The 17934-nt window shown below is 42.1% G+C and overlaps 1 protein-coding gene across 1 annotated transcript in view; it reads left to right on the top strand.

The window, feature by feature from the left end:
- DNAJC1 (DnaJ heat shock protein family (Hsp40) member C1) overlaps positions 1-17653 on the top strand; it is a 149451-nt gene extending 131798 nt beyond the window's left edge. Inside the window, exons 10-12 of the mRNA XM_072955148.1 lie at positions 13385-13433; positions 14640-15082; positions 17421-17653. Coding sequence (XP_072811249.1) covers positions 13385-13433; positions 14640-15082; positions 17421-17489 — 561 coding nt within the window. The 3' untranslated portion in view covers positions 17490-17653. The remainder of the gene's footprint in view (positions 1-13384; positions 13434-14639; positions 15083-17420) is intronic.
- Positions 17654-17934: the final 281 nt, after the last annotated feature.

Genomic DNA, 17934 nt, shown 5'->3' on the forward strand with positions numbered 1-17934 from the left:
GGTCTCTTACAAATCTCTTACAAGAGCCTTCCAAAGTCAAGTAGAATACATGGAAACAATCCTGGGAAATTCATGAACACTGACTCCACAGAAGATCTTTAAAGCTTCTAGGGAGAAGAAACCTCCAAGGTAAGGCAGGTCAGAGTGACAGCAGATTGCTTAGCAACACTAGATTCTGGGAGACCAGGGAACGATGCCTTCACAGTTCAAGGAGAGATGGTTCTGAACCTAGAACAGACCAAGCGTGTGGTACTTACACAGGGGAAGGACTCATACTCATACTCCCGAGACTGCACTCCAGCAAACAAGGAATAAATCAACAACGAGGAGTCCACGAATAGTGGATGCAGCCCAGTGAACAGAATTTCCAAGACCCCACAGTGATCTAGCCGGTCACTCCACGGCGGAGTAGGGGCGCAAAGGACTGGGTGAGAGCAACAGCAGAAATGTACATATGTGAACAAAAGGCAGCTAGACACTCCTCAAACATCAGAAAACCATTCAAAAGAGGCACAGTCCAAATTTAAGTTCAGGCATACCTCAGATATTACAGATTCAGTTCCAGACCACTGAAATAAAGCAACTATTGCAATAAACCAACTCCCATGAATTGTTTGGTTTCCCAGTGCATCTTAAAGTTACGCTTATGCTGTAGTGTAGTCTGTTAAGTGTGCAGTAGCATCACATCCAAAGATGGACATGCTTTAATTTTAAAAATTTATTACTAAAAAATGCTAACCATCATCTGAGCCTTCAGTGTCTTAATTTTTTTAATTTTAAATAAAAAAACTAATTACCCCCCCCAAATCAACAAAAGTAAAAAAAAATTTTTTTTATTTTAAAGGATGTACTGGGGATTGAACCCATAACCTCATGCATGCTAATAAGCACGTACTCTACCACTGAACTCTACCCTCCCTGAGTGTCTTAATTTTTGTGCAGTAGTAACATTGAAGATCACTGATCACACATCACCATGACAAATATAATGAAAAGGTTTACAATATCATCAGAATTATCAAGATGTAACAGAGACACGAGATGATCAAATGCTGTTGGAAAAATGGCACCGGTAGACTTTCTTGACAAAGAGTTGCCACAAACCTTCAATTTGTAAAAAACCTGCAGTATCTGTTAAGCACAGTAACACAAAGCACAGAAAAATGAGGTCTGCCTGTGTGCTGAAAAGTAGAATGATGCAAAGGACAAAAGAATTAGATACGGAGAACGTTCTCCTTTAAGTGACACCAAAAGTGTGAGCACAGCATAGTACTTGTCTCCACAGCGAGAACCGGATCATGACTATGCAAGATCTTCTAGAACAGTTTTTCATAGTCCAGCATTTTACATATTTTACAGATGGTTCTCCAGTATTTTAAATCAACAAACTCTGGAAGACTATGGCAACTTGTCCATCAAAATATGTTCTCCCCTTCTCTGGTAATAGATCTGTGGTCAGGCACGTATTTGCCCAGAAACACTGCACTTCCACGCCCCCCAGTCTCTGCTCAGGCTAGGTTACTAATTTCTTCTCAGAGGAACATAACTGAAGTAATGTGTGTTGCCAGGGGCTCTTCCTCACTCTTCCCTTCCGCAGAGCTGGAATACCAGTTTGCCTGCAACTAAGCTGCAACCATGCAGGCAAAGACAGTTGCCCAAAAGAACAGCAGAGAAGCACGATGGAAAAAACCTGAAGGTGTGGAGTGAAAGAAAAATTGTAGAGCATGACAAGTGCAGTGAAGAAAGATAAAGCAGAGTAAGTGGTCAAAGACTGCAGGGAGTTGCGATTTAAAATAGGATTCTCAGGAAAGTCCTCTCAAAGAGGTGAGTTTGAGCAGAGACACAAAGCAAGTGAGGGAGCAAGGTTGTCTGAGAAAGAGCATCCCAGACGGCATGTACAGGGGCTCTGAGGCAGGAACGTGCTTGGGGCGTGCGGAGCCCAGCAAGGAGCTCAGTATATGTCTGACCAGGAGAGGATTAGAGCGGATGATGAGGCCAAGAGCTAGTGGAGGAACAGACCACTGTGACCTCATTGGCGAAGGTGAAGATTTTGGATTTTACTCTGAAATGAGAAAGCACTAGAAGATTCTGAGCAAAGAAGTGCAAGATCTAAAAGGGTCATTCTGACTGCTTTCGGAGGAAGATGCTGTGGCAGGAGATGTGTGGAAGCAGGAAGGCAGGCTATGAGGCTATTTCAGTTATCCTTGCAAAAGATGATGGTAGTGTGGACCAGGGTTATTGGCAGAGGTGGGAAAAGAGGTTGAATTCAGGATGTAATACACCAAAAGCATATTGTTTAGTTATATGTACTTGTAAGCATCAGAAAAACTGTGACCAGAAATGAGTGCCTCTGGGGGTAGGGTACATGGCTTTTCATAGAAGCCCTTGTTGTAAACTGGTGATTTTTTTTTTAAGCTATGTATGTTTTTTACTTTGATTTTTAAAACTACTTTTAAAATTTTAAAGAAAAAATATTTGACCTTTAGTATCTTTCCATGTCAATATATATGGCCCTACCTCATCCTTTTTATTTTTTTTAATAGTAAAAGCTTTGCTGATTTACTAATATAGGAAAAACAGTCCTAAAATTTGTATGGGACCACAAAGGACCCCAAATAGCCAAAACAATCTTGAGAAAGAACAAAGCTTGGAGACATCACATGTCCTGATCGCAAAATATGTTATAAGGCTACAGTAATCAAACCAGTGTGGCACGGACAGCTGACACCTAGGCCCAGGAGGACAGTAGGAGTGCTCCACCTCTACCTGAAACACTTTCCAGACTGTCCCTTCAACAAAGACAGCTTTATTAGAGGATTTCTACAGCCATCTATTAATATTTTTGCCTGCCTGTATATTCCTCTGTCAAAGAGCCTTGAGGGCTAATTTGAATGTTCTAGCAAAGGAGTAACAGCCATGCGCAGACCCTTGTCCAGAAAATGTCCTCCCTTTATCTGGTTTAGTTTACTTCCACAGAGGATGCCCCTTAAGGAGGAGAAAACAGAGTTTCGGAGAGGGAAGAACAAGATACTCACCCAACCTGCTGTATTCTTAGACCCCTCACATGTCGGCAGGGTGACGGGTATTACTGCAGATCTCTGACACACAGTGGAGAAATCAGAGTACAAAGGGCTTGAATCTTTACTAAGTTCACCTAGTTGGTGATTGACAGTAACTCAAGGGAAGTCATACAGAATTGGCCTTAAGAGGTGAGGCCAAAATCCCAAACTGTCAATTCACAATGTTTTGGATTCCTCTTGTCTTAATTCGGCCAATACTGATTTAGAAGTAAAAGACTTTTTCAAAACAATAAACAATAATTTTCTTTCTTATAAGCATAGTCCTAATTAACCTGAAATCTGTTGAACGAGTATGCAAAGAAATAACCAGATTGGAAGCTCCCTGAGGTGGGCAAGACTATGTCATATATACACCACCGTTCTCAGCATGGTGATACGCTAAGTCAGGCTTTGACTTGAAAGATAATTCTTTAATAATGTCACATCAAGTCAATCACAGGATATTTGAACTAAAAAAGAAATCATTAATGCAGTATTTTATTTTATGGGTAAAGAAGTATAGTGGAAAGAGAACAGAATTTAAAAGAAAATCCTTAACCCTACCATTTATGGGCTGTGTGATTTTGCAGGCCCCATGTCACTCTGAGCTTCAGTGTCTTAGTCTGTGATACGAATTTCACAGCATAGCTAGAGGGTGAAATGTGATCGCATTATGAAAATACTTTGTTAATGTGAGCCATTACACAATTGTAAATCACTACAATAATCACTTTTATTGCAGATGTGAGTTCTAGAAAGAGGTAACATTTGTTCAAGGCGACAGAGCTAGTTAACAGAAGCCTGGGACTAGAACCCAGATTGTTTGACTCTTACTTAAGGCGCACTGTCCTACTGGTTAAGCAAAGACTTGATTTTTAACCCTGCATATAGGTCAGCAGTATTATTTGTCATGCCTAGATCAAATACCATTCAAAGTTTTCTGAGATTCTGGGCCAAAGGGGGATAAATTTGAGAGCAGAGTTTTTCATGTCCCAAGACACTAGCCAGTTAATGGAGCTGTAACTCCAGAGAGCACTATAAGCAGCTGCTTTCTCAGATGTCCTTTGAATATTTGAACTACAGAACTTCTCAAAGTCTCATTAATTGCTAACTGAATACTTGTTCATCTTCCTCCATGATTCAGTCAAACAAAACATACTTGCAGATTACATGAAAACTTCTCTCTCTATATATATATATCTCCCATTTACCATTCATATAAGTTTTTTCTAGATCTTATTTTTGTCCTATATTACTAATATACTGAGTTTGTAATTTGCACTCACTCATCAGAACCCTGTATCTTACACCAAGAGGATTTATCTTCTTTTTAAAGTCTAGATCCAATATACTAGTTACAGTGACATTCACTTTGAATATTATGGATTTTTTTTCATAAAGGAACTGGTTTCTCACAGTATAATCTGTGGTCTGGCACCATTCTTTATTGTAGGGGTTTATTTTATTACCCTGAATTATTTGCTTAACTCTTTCTTACATGTATAGCTTAGAGACGAAGCAAGTCAGTAGACTGGTGACCCTTGAGCTGATGTTGATAAGAATTAATGCAATTTAAAATTGCTTCCTTGTGCTAAAAATTTGAGGATCCCATTTAAAAAAGAGGAAAGTGGGTAAATATATGTTGGGTTCTTACAATACAATACCTTGCTGATAGACTAAAAATATCTGCAAAACTACACTACTGTCTGTTACTAGTATTTCCTCCCAGTAAATGGCCACCTGCATTACTTATAAAGCATTACTCAGAAAGTTAATGGAAGGCCCTCTTCGATAATGATTAAGATGAACATTGTTATTTCTTGTATTTTCTATCCAGACAGAGAATCCAGAGAAAAAGTTAAAGACATTGGAGAAATAATAAGAATGAATATCACTGCTTTCTACGAGTTGGAAACATTTTTCAGGTGTTTTATTTCATGTTTAGGTGTGCCCTTTTTGTTGGAAAGCTACAGTAGTTCCTGGTTATAATGAGTGCTAGATTCAGCAAAAAGTTGGCCAAAGTTAAATACAACTGAATGAAAATACATTTGGTCCTTGAACAATGAGGGGGTTGAGGGCACCAATCCCCTGCACAGTCAGAAATCCTCATAACTTCACAGTCGGCCCTCTGGGTCCACAGTTCTGCACCCTCAGACTCAACCAGCCATGGGCCGTGTAGTACTTTGGTACATATTTATTGAAAAAACTCCACATGTAAGTGAATCTGCGCAGTTCTAACGTGTTATTCGAGGGTCAACTGTAATGGACTCCATAGTTACATAACATATTAACAGAATAGCTAAAATGTCATCAGGTCAGCCAGAATTTGGAAAAAAATCACCTGAGGTTATCCCTAGAAATCAGCATTTGTTTTCTGAGTTATCTGAGGATGTCAGGAATGAGTATACAATTTATCTAGCTTAGAAAATTAGAAAATTCCTCAGTATGTTGAGTAGAGATATGCCACTGTGAAACTATCCTCTGATCCTAACTGTATCCTATGGAATATAATTTTCATTTTGCTAAGTTAATTTTCTGTTACTCTCATCAGTGTTTTCACTGAAGGGAATGAAACCTATTTTAGATTTTTTCATTCACTCCAGCCTAACCCCTATGTCCCAGATTTGATCATAGAGCCCCTATTCCGTAAGATAACTAGTTAAAGCTGAGTTAAGAAACAATTGCATAAAATAATAGATATATGATATTACTGCTGGGCCTGTAACAGAAGGGTAATATTTGTGTAATATATTTGCCAATAACAGCACAAAGAGGCTGGGTGGGAGCAAAGCTGTATGGGCTGAATAAACTACTGAAGATGGTTAAGTAGTAATTATAAGAATGTATTACTGGGTTTGTAACATGAATAGATAAAATATGTATAATGGTCATACCACAACATAGGGGGAAAGGGAATACAGCTACATAGAATTAATGTTTCTGTGCATCACTAGAATTAAGGTGGTATAAATCTGAAGCTGATTCTCATAGATTAAGATGTATATTATAAGCCCTTAAACGTCTAAAAAATAAACCTCAAAGTACAGTAAACAAATCATTAAATTAAAATGTTACATTAGAAAATGCTTAGAATAGAGGAACAGAGGAACAAAAAAAGGCATTTAAAAAGTTAAAAGAAACCAGGCTCAACTATACCAATAACAACTTTAAATATAAGTGGATTAAACAATCCAATCAAAAGAGAGATTATCAGGATAATTAATCATGATCCCTGTGTGGTCCACAGGAGACACACTTTACAATCAGAGATGGAAATAAAATGAAAATAAAAGGATGGGAAAAAAGATACATTGTGCAAATAGCAACCATAAGGAAGCTGGAGTGGGTATACTATGTTAGACAAAATAGACTTGAAAACAAAAAAGTTACTAGAGATAAAGAGGAACATTTTATAATCATCAAAAGGCCACTCCAGGAAAATTTAAGTCACAAGCATATGCATCTAATAGTAGAGCATCAAAGCAGATATAGCAAAACTGACATAAATGAAGAGAGAGACAGATGATTCGACAATAATAGTTGGAAATTTCAGTGCTTACGCTCAATGATGGACAGAAGATCAGCAAGGAAGACTTGAACAATGTGATAAACTGGCTAGACCTGACAGATCTCTCTAGAAAACTTCACCCAACAACAACAGAACATACATTCCTCAAGCAAACATGGAACATATTCCAGGACAGGCCATACGGCAGGCTATTAGACAAGTTGTAAAAGACAGAAGTAGTACACGTATATTCTCTGTTCCCAAAAGAATGAGATTAGAAATCAGCAGCAGGGAACAAAACTGGGAAAATCAATAAAGATTTCTGAATTAAACGACTGAATTAAATGAGTCAAAGAAAAAAAATCACAAAGGGAATTAAAATTCTTAAAGATAAATGAAAATAAAGACACAACACACTGAAATTTAAGGAATGCAGCTAATGTGGTCAGAGAGGGACATTTATCGCTGCAAGTGCCTTTATTAAGGAAGAACAACGATCTCAAACCAGCAATCTAAACTTCCGCCCTAAGACACTGGGAACTATAAACTATACTTAAAGCAGAAGAAAGGAAATCATAAAAAGTAGAGCAGAACTTAATAGAGACTAGAAACGCAATGGAGAAAAATCAGTAAATCATAAAGCTGATTCTTTGAAAATATCAACAAAATTGACATTCAAGTAGATTGACAACAAAGAAAAAGGACTCAAGTTAATAGAATCAGAATGAAAAAAGGCACATCACTACCAACCTTACAGAAATAAAAAGGACTGTAAGGGAATACCATGAACAAGTGTAAGCTAAGAAATCAGATACCTGTTTTTCTAATAGATACAGATGAAATGGACAAATTCCTAGAAGGACATTAACTAGTAAAACTGAATCAAGAAGAAGTAGACAATTGAAATAGACCCAAAACAGGTAAACAGATTGAATTAGTAATTTAAAAAGTTAAAGACCTAGTCACAAAGAGGAGCCGGGCCCAGATGCCTTCACCACTGAATTCTTCCAGACATTCAAAGAAGAATTAACGCCAAAATTCCACACACCTTTCAAAAAACAGAAGAGGGCAAATACTTCCCAACACATTTTATGAAGCTAGTATTACCCTAACACCAAACCAAAGACATGAGAAGAAAACTATAGACTAATATTTACGAATATACATGCAAAAATTCTCAACAGAATATAGCATACCAAATCCAGCAGCTTATAAAAATAATTACATACCCTAATCAAGGAGGGTTATCGCAAGAATGCAAAGTTGATTCAATAGCTGAAAATCAGTTAATGTAAATTAATCATATCAGTAGAACAGAAAACAAGATCATCTCAAAAGCAGCACTTGACAAAATCCAACACCCTTGTATAATAAAAACACTCAACAGATTAGGAACAAAAGGGAAGTGCCTCGACCTGACCAAGAACATCTACTAAAACCCACAGGTAACATCATGCTTACAGGTGAAAGAGCATATGTCTTCCTGCTAAGGTCAGGGACAAGGCAAGGATGTCTGCTCTCACCACTTCTATTCAACACTGCCATGGAGGTTCTAGCCAGGGCGGTTAGGCAAGAAAAAGAAATATAATTGAAAAGGAAGAAATAAACTCTCCCTACTTGCAGATGACATGATTTTATATAAACAAAAATATTTTATTTTGACATCCCAGCAATGAACAGCCTGAAAATGAAAGTAGTAATTTCATTCACAATAGTATCAAAAAGAATACAGTAACTTGGGAATAAATTTAACAAAAGAAGTACAAACTTGGGCTTGTAAAACTATAAAACACTGCTAAAGAAGATCTAGATTAAGTGGATCATGGGCCTGTTCATGGATCAGAAGATTTAACCTTGTCAAGATTGCAGCAGTCCCCTAAATGTAAGCGCTGAAGCTACACACCCCTCAGGAGAAAATAGAAGGGCAAATCTTCATGACTTTGGATTTGGCAAAAGGGCTTAGATATGATACCGAAAGTCCAAGCAACCAAAAAAAAAAAAAATTTGGGACATCATCAAAATTAAACTTTGATTCTTCACAGGACACCAGTAAGAAAGTGAAAGGACAACCCACAGAAGGGGAGGAAATATTTTCCAATCTTTATCTGATGAAGGACTTTTCATCCAGAATATATAAAGAGCCCTTACAACTCAGTAATGAAGACAAATCACCCAGGTGAAAAACAGACAAAGGATTGAAATGGACATTTCTCCGGAGAAGATATACAGATCACTAATAAACACATGAAAAAAAGTTCAGTATCATTAGTCACTAGGGAAATGGAAATCAAAACCACAAGATACCACTTCACACCCACTGGGATGTGCAGTAAGACCAAAAAATGGATAATAACAAGTTTTACGAAAGACGTAGTAAAATCAGAAGCCTCATATACTGCTGATGTGAATGTAAAATGGTGCAGCCACAGTGGAAAACAGTCTGGCAGTTCCTCAAAAAGTTAAACATAGAGTCACCATTTGACTTAGCACTTCCACTCCTAGGTATATACTCAAGATAAATGAAAACATGCCCACACAAAAACTTACACACAAATATTTATAGCAGCATTATTCATAAGAGCCAGAAGATGGAAGCAACACAAACACTTACCAACTGATAACATGAATAAACAAAATGTGAAAAATCCATACAATGGAATATTATTCCTCAATAAAAAGGAATGAAGTAGTGATACATGCCTGCAACTTGGAGGAACCTGGAAAACATTACCCTACGTGAAAGAAGCCAGCCACAAAAATTCACATATTACAGGATTCTGTTCACATAAGTTGAGAATAGAGAAATCTACAAAGACAGAAAGTAGATTTGTGGTGGTTAGTGCGTGACAAGGGATGGGGTGGGATGAGGAGGGAGAATGGTAGCTAAAGGGGACAGGAGTTCTTTCTGAAGTGATGAATATACTCAAAAGTGGGCCATCCTGATGGTCTCACATATTTGAATATACTGAAAACCACTGAATTGTACAGTATGCGAATTATATCTGTTAAGCTATTTAAAAAAGAAAAAGAACAAGGGAAGTCTTTGTATACTATTCTGGAATAATCTCCAAAATATTTTGTTAAATAAGAAAACAAGATGCAGAAGAAAAAAAAAGAATGATTCCATTTCCTATACATAGGTTGTATATCCTATAGTTACCTGAACCTATGTGTTAAAATTCATAGAACTGTACAATGAAAGAGAAAAGGGTAATTTTATTGCATGATAATGTAAAAATATAAAATCTTTAAAAATATACAGTAGAAATTGAGATGGGGGAGAATTGTCACCAAAATTGGTAGCCCTGGTAGTGGACATTAGGGAAGTCTTCAAGAGGAAAGTCACAGTTGAGAGTGCCCTGAAGGATGGTTTTGCTCTGGACGGATAGATACTTAAGCAGAGGTTTGATGAAGAAAGGAAAATCACTTCTGACAAATCTTAATAGTGTCCAAGAGTGCAGGGTAGGGAATTTCTGACCATCTTGGGGGCGTTCATTGTTTTAGTTTGCTGGAAGGAAGGATGCGTACAGGAAAGAGAACAGATCAGACTGTGGGTTTCCTTGCACATCGAGGTGAGAATTGAACACTTTATTGTCATTGATGGGCCGTCAAAGATATTTGACTAGAACTCTGCCTTAGGGATGTTGTTCTATAGGAACTGCTAGTAAGCAAGTTGTGGGCCAGTTAGAATGCTGTTGTATGAATTCAGTCAGGTGAGACTGGAGGACAACACAGGAGGTGGAGATCTGACAGAGAAGGCACCAATCTTGTGAGGAGCATGGTGGCTGACTGGGGAGGGAGGAAAAATGTCCAAAAGCTGATTATCTGGTTTCGAGCCTGGGTGACTGGGAAGATAGAACTACCACTAAGAAGAGGAAGGAAGAGCAGAGAAGGTGATGAGCTTAGCTCAGGCTCTGTTAGTTTGAGGAGCTAGGAGACCTCTACATACGAGACTTCATGGCAGTTGAAGAGGGAACCACGTGGTAGTCGGCACCACATCTGCAGATTCAACCAACCTCAGATGGGAAATACTTGGGGGAAAACAGTTCAGAAAGTTCCAAAAAGCAAAACTTGAATTTTCCCCACATGGGCAACTATTTAAACAGCATTTACATTGTATTAGGTATCGTAAGTAATCTAGAGATGATTTAAAATATACAAGAGGATATGCTTAGGTCATTTGTCATTTCTTTTTTTTTTTTTTTTTTTTAGGGAAAGAGGTTTATTTATTCACTTATTTTTTTAAGTGGAGGCACTGGGGATTGAACTCAGGACCTTGTGCATGCTAGGCAGGCACTCTACCACTGAACTGTCTCCCAATACTATGTTATTTTAGATAAGGAACTTGAGCATCCTCGAGGAGGGTCCTGGAACCAGTCCCCAGGGAGACCGAGGGACAACTGTATAGCACAAAGAGAACTTGGCCTATTTCCTCATCTATAAAATAAAGACATTTGGATTCAGAAGGCAGTTTGTTAAAGTGGTCAAGAATAAATATTTTAGAGCCTGACTTGCCTGGGTTCAGCTACTCATTGGCCTTTTAATCATGGACCTATTCTCTCTGGGCCTCAGAAGTCTGTAAAATAGGGATAATTATATACCTATGTAATATGGCTGCCGAGGAGTATGTGTACACACACGTCTTATTTAGAACAATTCTGGAACATAGAAAACTTACTGTTACACAGATGAAGTCCTTTTCAGATCTGATGACCCGTTGTCATGTGGTCAATTTCTGTGAGACTGGCATGCCAAGGCAGAGTCGGGGGCCAGGGATATAGATTAATCATTTCTTTTCTAAAGTTTCACTGAACAGATGGTGTGAGATACCAAAGGGGAAAGAACGCATGAAAGGCAAAGACAGAATGTTGAAGAGAACTGTATCATGGAGCATGGGGAGGAGTGCGTAGCGGGGGCCGGGGAAGGAGCATCCACAGAAAGGGAGAGGCAACCGTGGGATGGAAAAGACACCTCCAAGGAAGACAGTCTTCCAGAGCAGAAAACCACTTTGAAGGTGTGAAGGTGTATGAGATGTATCTGAGGGACAGGGAGACAAAAGCAAAGGAAAGTAATGGATGGGACACAGTTCAGTAAGGATTCAAGAGGAAGGAAGATGGTTTCTTTGAATTGAGATAAAATGTGGGAAAGATATATGGTGATGCAAAAAAAAATTTTTGATTTGGGAAAGTTGAAAGTCAAGGAAGCTCATGTTGGATAAACTTCTATTTTTTTTTCCATAAAATAAGAAGCAGGGTCATCCATAGAGAGGAAGATAGGGAATAAAATTGAAGAGCGTTTCTAAGCAGCTTTAAATATTTCCTCTGATTCTGCCCTTTCTGTGAATGGAAAACAAATGATCCACATCAGTTATAACCAGTAATATTCACTGAGCCTTTAATATCTGCTAGGTATCATGCTAAGAGTTATTTCCAACTAAACACATCCCTAACAGACAAAGGTATTACCAGTTTTATCCACATATTATGGAGGGTCACACACGAAACAGAGAAAGGATTGGAAATGCTCGAGGTTACCCAGCTAATGAGAGGTGGAACCAAGACTGAACATGAGCTGTAGCTCTGAGCTCTTCACAAGAATGCTTTCTGAGGTTTTACTCTGAAATTTCATTAAAGCAGAGAAGTACTGGTTCAAGAATTTACATGGATTAATGACATGGAATACAAAGTATAGAAAAATAGCCCATGTATACAATGGAATGTAATTTTAATAAAGTTAAGATTTTACATAAAGGATGCCTTGTTTAATAAATGTATTGGGGCAATTAACTATCCACTTTTAATTTTTTAAATTAATTTTGATCTCCTGTTTAAAACATATAATAGAAATCAGAACAGTGGTTGTCTACAGGAGGGTAGAGATGGGCTTAGGGGCACAGGGAATTTTTTGGGGTAACAGGAATGTTCCATAATTTGATTAGAATGTTGGTCACATGGATCTTTCTTGGGGTCAAAACTTACTGAAATGTACATTTAAATCTGTACATTCCGTTCTGTGTAAATTTTATCTCAGTTTTTAAAAGGGAACTCTATCTGTAGATCTCCAAGACATTGTAAAATTTTTAAAAAGCAAGCTATAGGGTAAGATAATACGATACCATTTATGTAATGGAAAGAGAACAGAATTATTTCTGTGGCTCCACACTCGTGTTTGTAAATGTCTCACAGTTCTTGGGTCCAGCTGCCCTAGTCCACCACAAGGTCCTTCCTCTAGTGTCTTATGTGCTCTTAGAATTTCTTTCTGGGATGCAAGGAAAAGAAAGACTTTAATAACATCATTAGCTTAAGAGTATATTTCCTCACTGTTCATAATACTCATTGGTGTAATATTCTCCAATGAAGTTTTTTTTAAGTAAAAGCAAGTTTATTTGGAGAGATACACATTCCATTGGCAGAATGCAGTTAGTCTCAGAAGGCAAGAGTGGCTGAAAGATACTTTCTTCCAGGAAATTCTAAGTAAAAAACATCGCCTGCGTGTATAGTGATTTCAAAACTAGTATATCTTCAGAGGCACCTTGGATAATGTCACTGTCCTGAACCAGAAGTAATCAGGTGACCTGAGTTCTCATTCCGACTCTGCCACTTGATTAGATGGATATTTTGGAGCAATTCATTTACTCTCTGGGCTTTGATTTCCTTGTTGGTTAAAAAAAATGGATTGAACTGATGGCTGAAGGTCCATCCAGGCCTAAGATTCAGAAAACCCTATTCATTCATCGGACCATGTATAAATTAGGTTCCATGACCCACAAGAGACATGTGGAAAGTAAGATTTTCTCTGCTTTTGTATTTTGAAACAGGTGACAACCAAAGCCAAGCAGCTGAAGGATTCAGTTACCTGCTCCCCAGGTGAGTGAACACCCACGTCATTCTCGTTAATCTCAAAGTAAATCCCTTTTTTATAACAACTTCTTTTAATACGATAGTCGAATTGTTTTGCCCAGTGGACTCTACTGGTCATCTCCCTAAAAGGCGCTGAATTGCAGGCACCAGCAGGCTAACCCAGCCCTGCACATGTAGTGCTGCTAAGATGTATTTAGTAAGTTTGCAGAACTGTAAAACCTGTTCTTCTCGAGTGTTGGTGGCGGGTCACCACCGCACACCCAGTGTCCCCATCAGGAGACACCCAGCACCTTCCCCAAGAGTCTGTGTTTCTCGAAATCCATTTCCTCCAAGACTAACTAGAATTTTGTTAGCGTCCCCATACTGTTTGCTTGGAACCAGGAAGTAAGAAAATGCCTCCTAACCTTCCCGCTCCCCCCTGTACCAGCCAGGGACCAGCAAACTGTGCGATCTGAAACGTCTGCCCGGAAGGGCTCTGGGGAAGGGGGCAGTTCCAGATTGCTTTCGTACCAATACGGCTGCTGGTCTGGGTGTGGACGCAGAAACGGGCAATGAATGTTGCGAGAAAGAAGCTCCCCCAAGACAGTCTCCAGAAGTGTGTTCTTGAAATGGCAGTGTGGGGTGGGCGCAGACAGATCTTACTAGAGCATCGAGGTGTCCCCAGCGTGTGAGGAGACCGGGTAAGGGGGTCTCTGAGATGACACTTGTCGCTGGGAGGGGGCGTTTGTTTGCCCTTTTCTGTCGAGCGCGGCACCGGTGGGGGGTGGGAGGAGGGAGGGGGCTTGACGCAGAGAGCAGGTGTCCCCAGCGCAGGAGGCCAGCACGGTCACTCTGTGCTCGTGGAATTAATAACAACTCTGGGTTCTGAACTGCATCCTTCCTCACCTAGAAAGTAGCCCAGGTGTCCCTTCCCAAAGAGAACTTTGCATCCTCTGATGACAGTCTGACTGTAAACACTCACTAATCCTCAGAGTGGAGGGAAGGACAGACATGGAATCAGACAGAACCGGGTTCAAAGTGCACCTCTGCTGTTTTCTGAGGCTGACTTTCCTCCTCCGTAAAGTTAAGATAGTTGATACCTATCTCTCTAGAATAGCGTGAAAAATAAGGAAAACAATACATGCAAAATGCCTAGCCCACCGGCTGCTGCGTTGGGGCAGCCTCTGTCACTCTTGCCACCTGAACTGACCTGCGGTGTGTCCTTCCTCGCAGGAATGGTCAGACTCTCTGAACTGAGGGCAACAGCCCAGAATTCCAAGCCCAGCAGGCCCGCCGCCTCCTTGCCGGATGACATCATCACCCGGAGAGAAGAGGGCGAGCAGGCGGAGGAGGAGGAGGGCGAGGAGGAGCGGGAGGCGGAGGCCGCGGGCGCGGACAGCCGGCCCCGGAGGCGGAGGCCAGCGCGGCTCCCGGAGGCGGCCACAAAGGCGGAACCAGAGGAGAAGGTCCGAGGCAAGAGGCAGAAGGACTTCGACCTGTCAGAACAGAACGAGTCCAGCGACGAGGAGAGCCCGAAGAGGGAGCGAGCGCGGGCCGCAGAGGAGCCCTGGACTCAGAACCAGCAGAAACTTCTGGAACTAGCATTGCAGCAGTACCCAAAGGGATCCTCTGACCGCTGGGACAAGATAGCCAAGTGTGTCCCGTCCAAGAGTAAGGTGGGTGACGCCGAGGAGGAAGGCCCGGCCCCGGCTCTAGAAGCGGGGCTGCGGTTCCAGCCCGCCCTCCTCCCGGCGCCCCTGTCTGTCTGTCTGTCTGTCTGCAGCTGCCGCCCGGTCGCTCGTTACCGGTTACCGCTCAGGAGGTCTCCCGATGGCGTGCGCATCGGTGCCTCGATGGGTTAGTGTAAACGAGGTCGAGTCTGACTTGAACCATTATACAGACTCAGCGCAAAGCCCACGCATAGAACGTCAGCTTGCCCGGCAACAACCCGGCCAGCCTTCTGGAGCGTTGGCTCCGCGGGGGGACAGCCTGAGAGCAGCAGGGGCAGCGTCCTCAGGGCCTGGAGGGCCAAGGGAACCGGGGCTCGTCAGCGGCGGGTCGGCAGGTTTCTCAGAATTACAGGCCCTCTTAGCGGTTCCCGAGGCCTTAACCAGGCAGACGGCATCACCACGGTCCCCAGCCCTGTGTGTCACTTCATCTGGACATACCAGGGGCACCTGTTGACCAGAGGCCGGAGGTGGTGCTGGGGGGATGGTCAGCGAGAGGTTGACTGGTGTCAGGATCCAGCTTGTCTCTGTAGCCTTGCCTGTCTACTTACAATAGACTTTCCTCCCTGTTTGCACTTATTTGCTTAAATACATCTGCCGACAGTTTCCAGGTAACAGCTCAGACGGGAGGGAAGACGGGCATCCCCGTGGAAGGTCAGCCTGGACCCCGCCTCCGTCTCCCGCTCCAGCAGTCCTGAGCTGTAGGGCCTCATGGTGTGATCTTTTCAACCCAGGACTTTCCTGACACAGTCTCCTGGGCTTCTTTCCTTCATCTGAGGCACCAGGAACATGGAGAAATCAAGAGAACCAGTCTCTCCTGCCTTCTCTGCCTGTCCCGCAGTGGCCTGTGGGCACGCTGACGTTCATTTACATTCTTACTTTTTTTTAATTGAGATTCGCTGTTGGGAAATCTAGCTCGTGGCCATGAATGTCCCCATGTGTACAGGTCTAGTTTTCTATCACCTACTTTAAAATGATGAAGTTGAGAATTCCTGGGGAGAAAAGTAAACCAGTAACAGTTGACCTATTTGAGAAACACAGACCCTCCCAGCCTCTCTAACTGTCCTGCCAAGGCATTTCCCCTGAATTTCTCCAGCATCTGTCAAGGCACAGGCATTTACATGTATGACATTGACACTGGCTTCAAGTGAAGGAGCTGGAACCCTGGATTCCTAGGGATGGGACACTCAGAAACTGTGGCCTGGGGTTTGGAGACCTTCCTGTTTCACGCGGGAGGTTTCGCACTTTCACGGTCCTGCAGATGCACCCTTTAGGCCTTGACGTTAGAACCAGGTCTGGGGAACTTGCCTGCCGCTCATCCACTATGGTGGGGCTCCCTGGAAGTGGCCCGCAAGTCCCTGGGAGTCCTGGCCCTGAAGGCAGAGCCTCTGCCCAAGGCCCACGAGGCCCGGGCTCCCGGCTGGCCTGGCGCCTCCCCCGGTGGGGTGCTGGGCCCCGCGTGCTCCGTGTCCCGCCCTGGGCGCTCCAGCCTGCAGCAGGACTGCTAGGGAAAGGCTGGCATTTAGGCGGGTGCTCTGGAGATGCAGAGGAGGCCCTTCCTTATTAGAAGACTCTCTCAGAAACTGCAGACAGGGAACACTGTTCTCTTTATCAGGGCAGCTGATAAAGTCACCTGCCACGGAGCAGAAACCAGTTTGCGTTTGACCTTACGTTGGTGAAGGCTTACAGTGCCACTGGGGTATTTTTGAACAGAAATGGAAGTGGATTCTAGATAGTATCTTGTGATAAATAGGAGAGCAGTGAGGCCCCTCCCCTGCTTAATCCAGGGGTCCCCACCCCAAGGGGTGACAGAGACCGGCAGCTGGGGTCTGAGCTGGCACCTCTGCAGCCTGGCAGGCCGGCCGACCTCGGTGGGGCTGGGACGGGCCAGAGGGAGGATAGGTCGCACTCCAAGCCCCACCCCTCACCGCTGGAAGGTCCCTGGGGGAGGCAAAGCCAAAGGAGGTTAATACTGTTGATGCCTGGCCTCAAGGTTTTTGGTTTCTCTGAAGTAACGGTGCTGTGATGAAATAGTGAAATGTTAAGATGCTAAATACCACTGGTGAGCGTGAAGTCAGGCTCACAGTAACTGCCTCTGCACCACAGACTGCAGCCATCAGTCCCCCTCCTCCCCGTGCCCTGCACACCTCCTGCCCAGCTCAGCCGGGAGCCCCCAGGGGGACAGGAGAGCCCTTGTCTGCGCCGGGCAGGCAGGCTGGCTCACCACACAAGGGTCACGCTGACTGTGGGAGTAACTGTCCCCTCTCCTCTCTCTCTCTCTCTCCAGGAAGACTGTATCGCTAGATACAAGCTGCTGGTTGAACTGGTCCAAAAGAAAAAACAAGCTAAAAGCTGAATCCTCTGGAAGATGATGTTTACCTTTATTTTCCAAAATGATTATTTTAAAAATCTTATGCAGAAATTTGCATTTTGTACCTCAGCATTTCTATGTCATGTGCCTTAGTAAAAAAAAAAAAAATTAAATTTAAAATAAATGTTGTGCTACATTGTTTAAACAAATACTGTGTTAAAGGAGACAAAACAGATGTGGGTATTTTATGGGTTATTTTTCCCCTCATCATTGCAAAGTTTAATTTCCTGGGGAACAAACTGAACAGTGCTTTCTAGCAGTCAGGCAAATGTATGATTTCGAAGGAACATATGAGTGAACTATCATGTAAGAATTAAGACTTAACTGTGTTTCTTTGACCAAAGAGCACATCACTTAATGAGTGTTTTGGTAGCAGGATGCCAGTGTGTGGGGAGAAAAAAACCAGCCTGGTATTGAGCTAGCTGGCTGG

The sequence above is a fragment of the Vicugna pacos genome, chromosome 35 (genome assembly GCF_048564905.1).
Source record: "Vicugna pacos chromosome 35, VicPac4, whole genome shotgun sequence".
NCBI lineage: Eukaryota > Metazoa > Chordata > Mammalia > Artiodactyla > Camelidae > Vicugna > Vicugna pacos.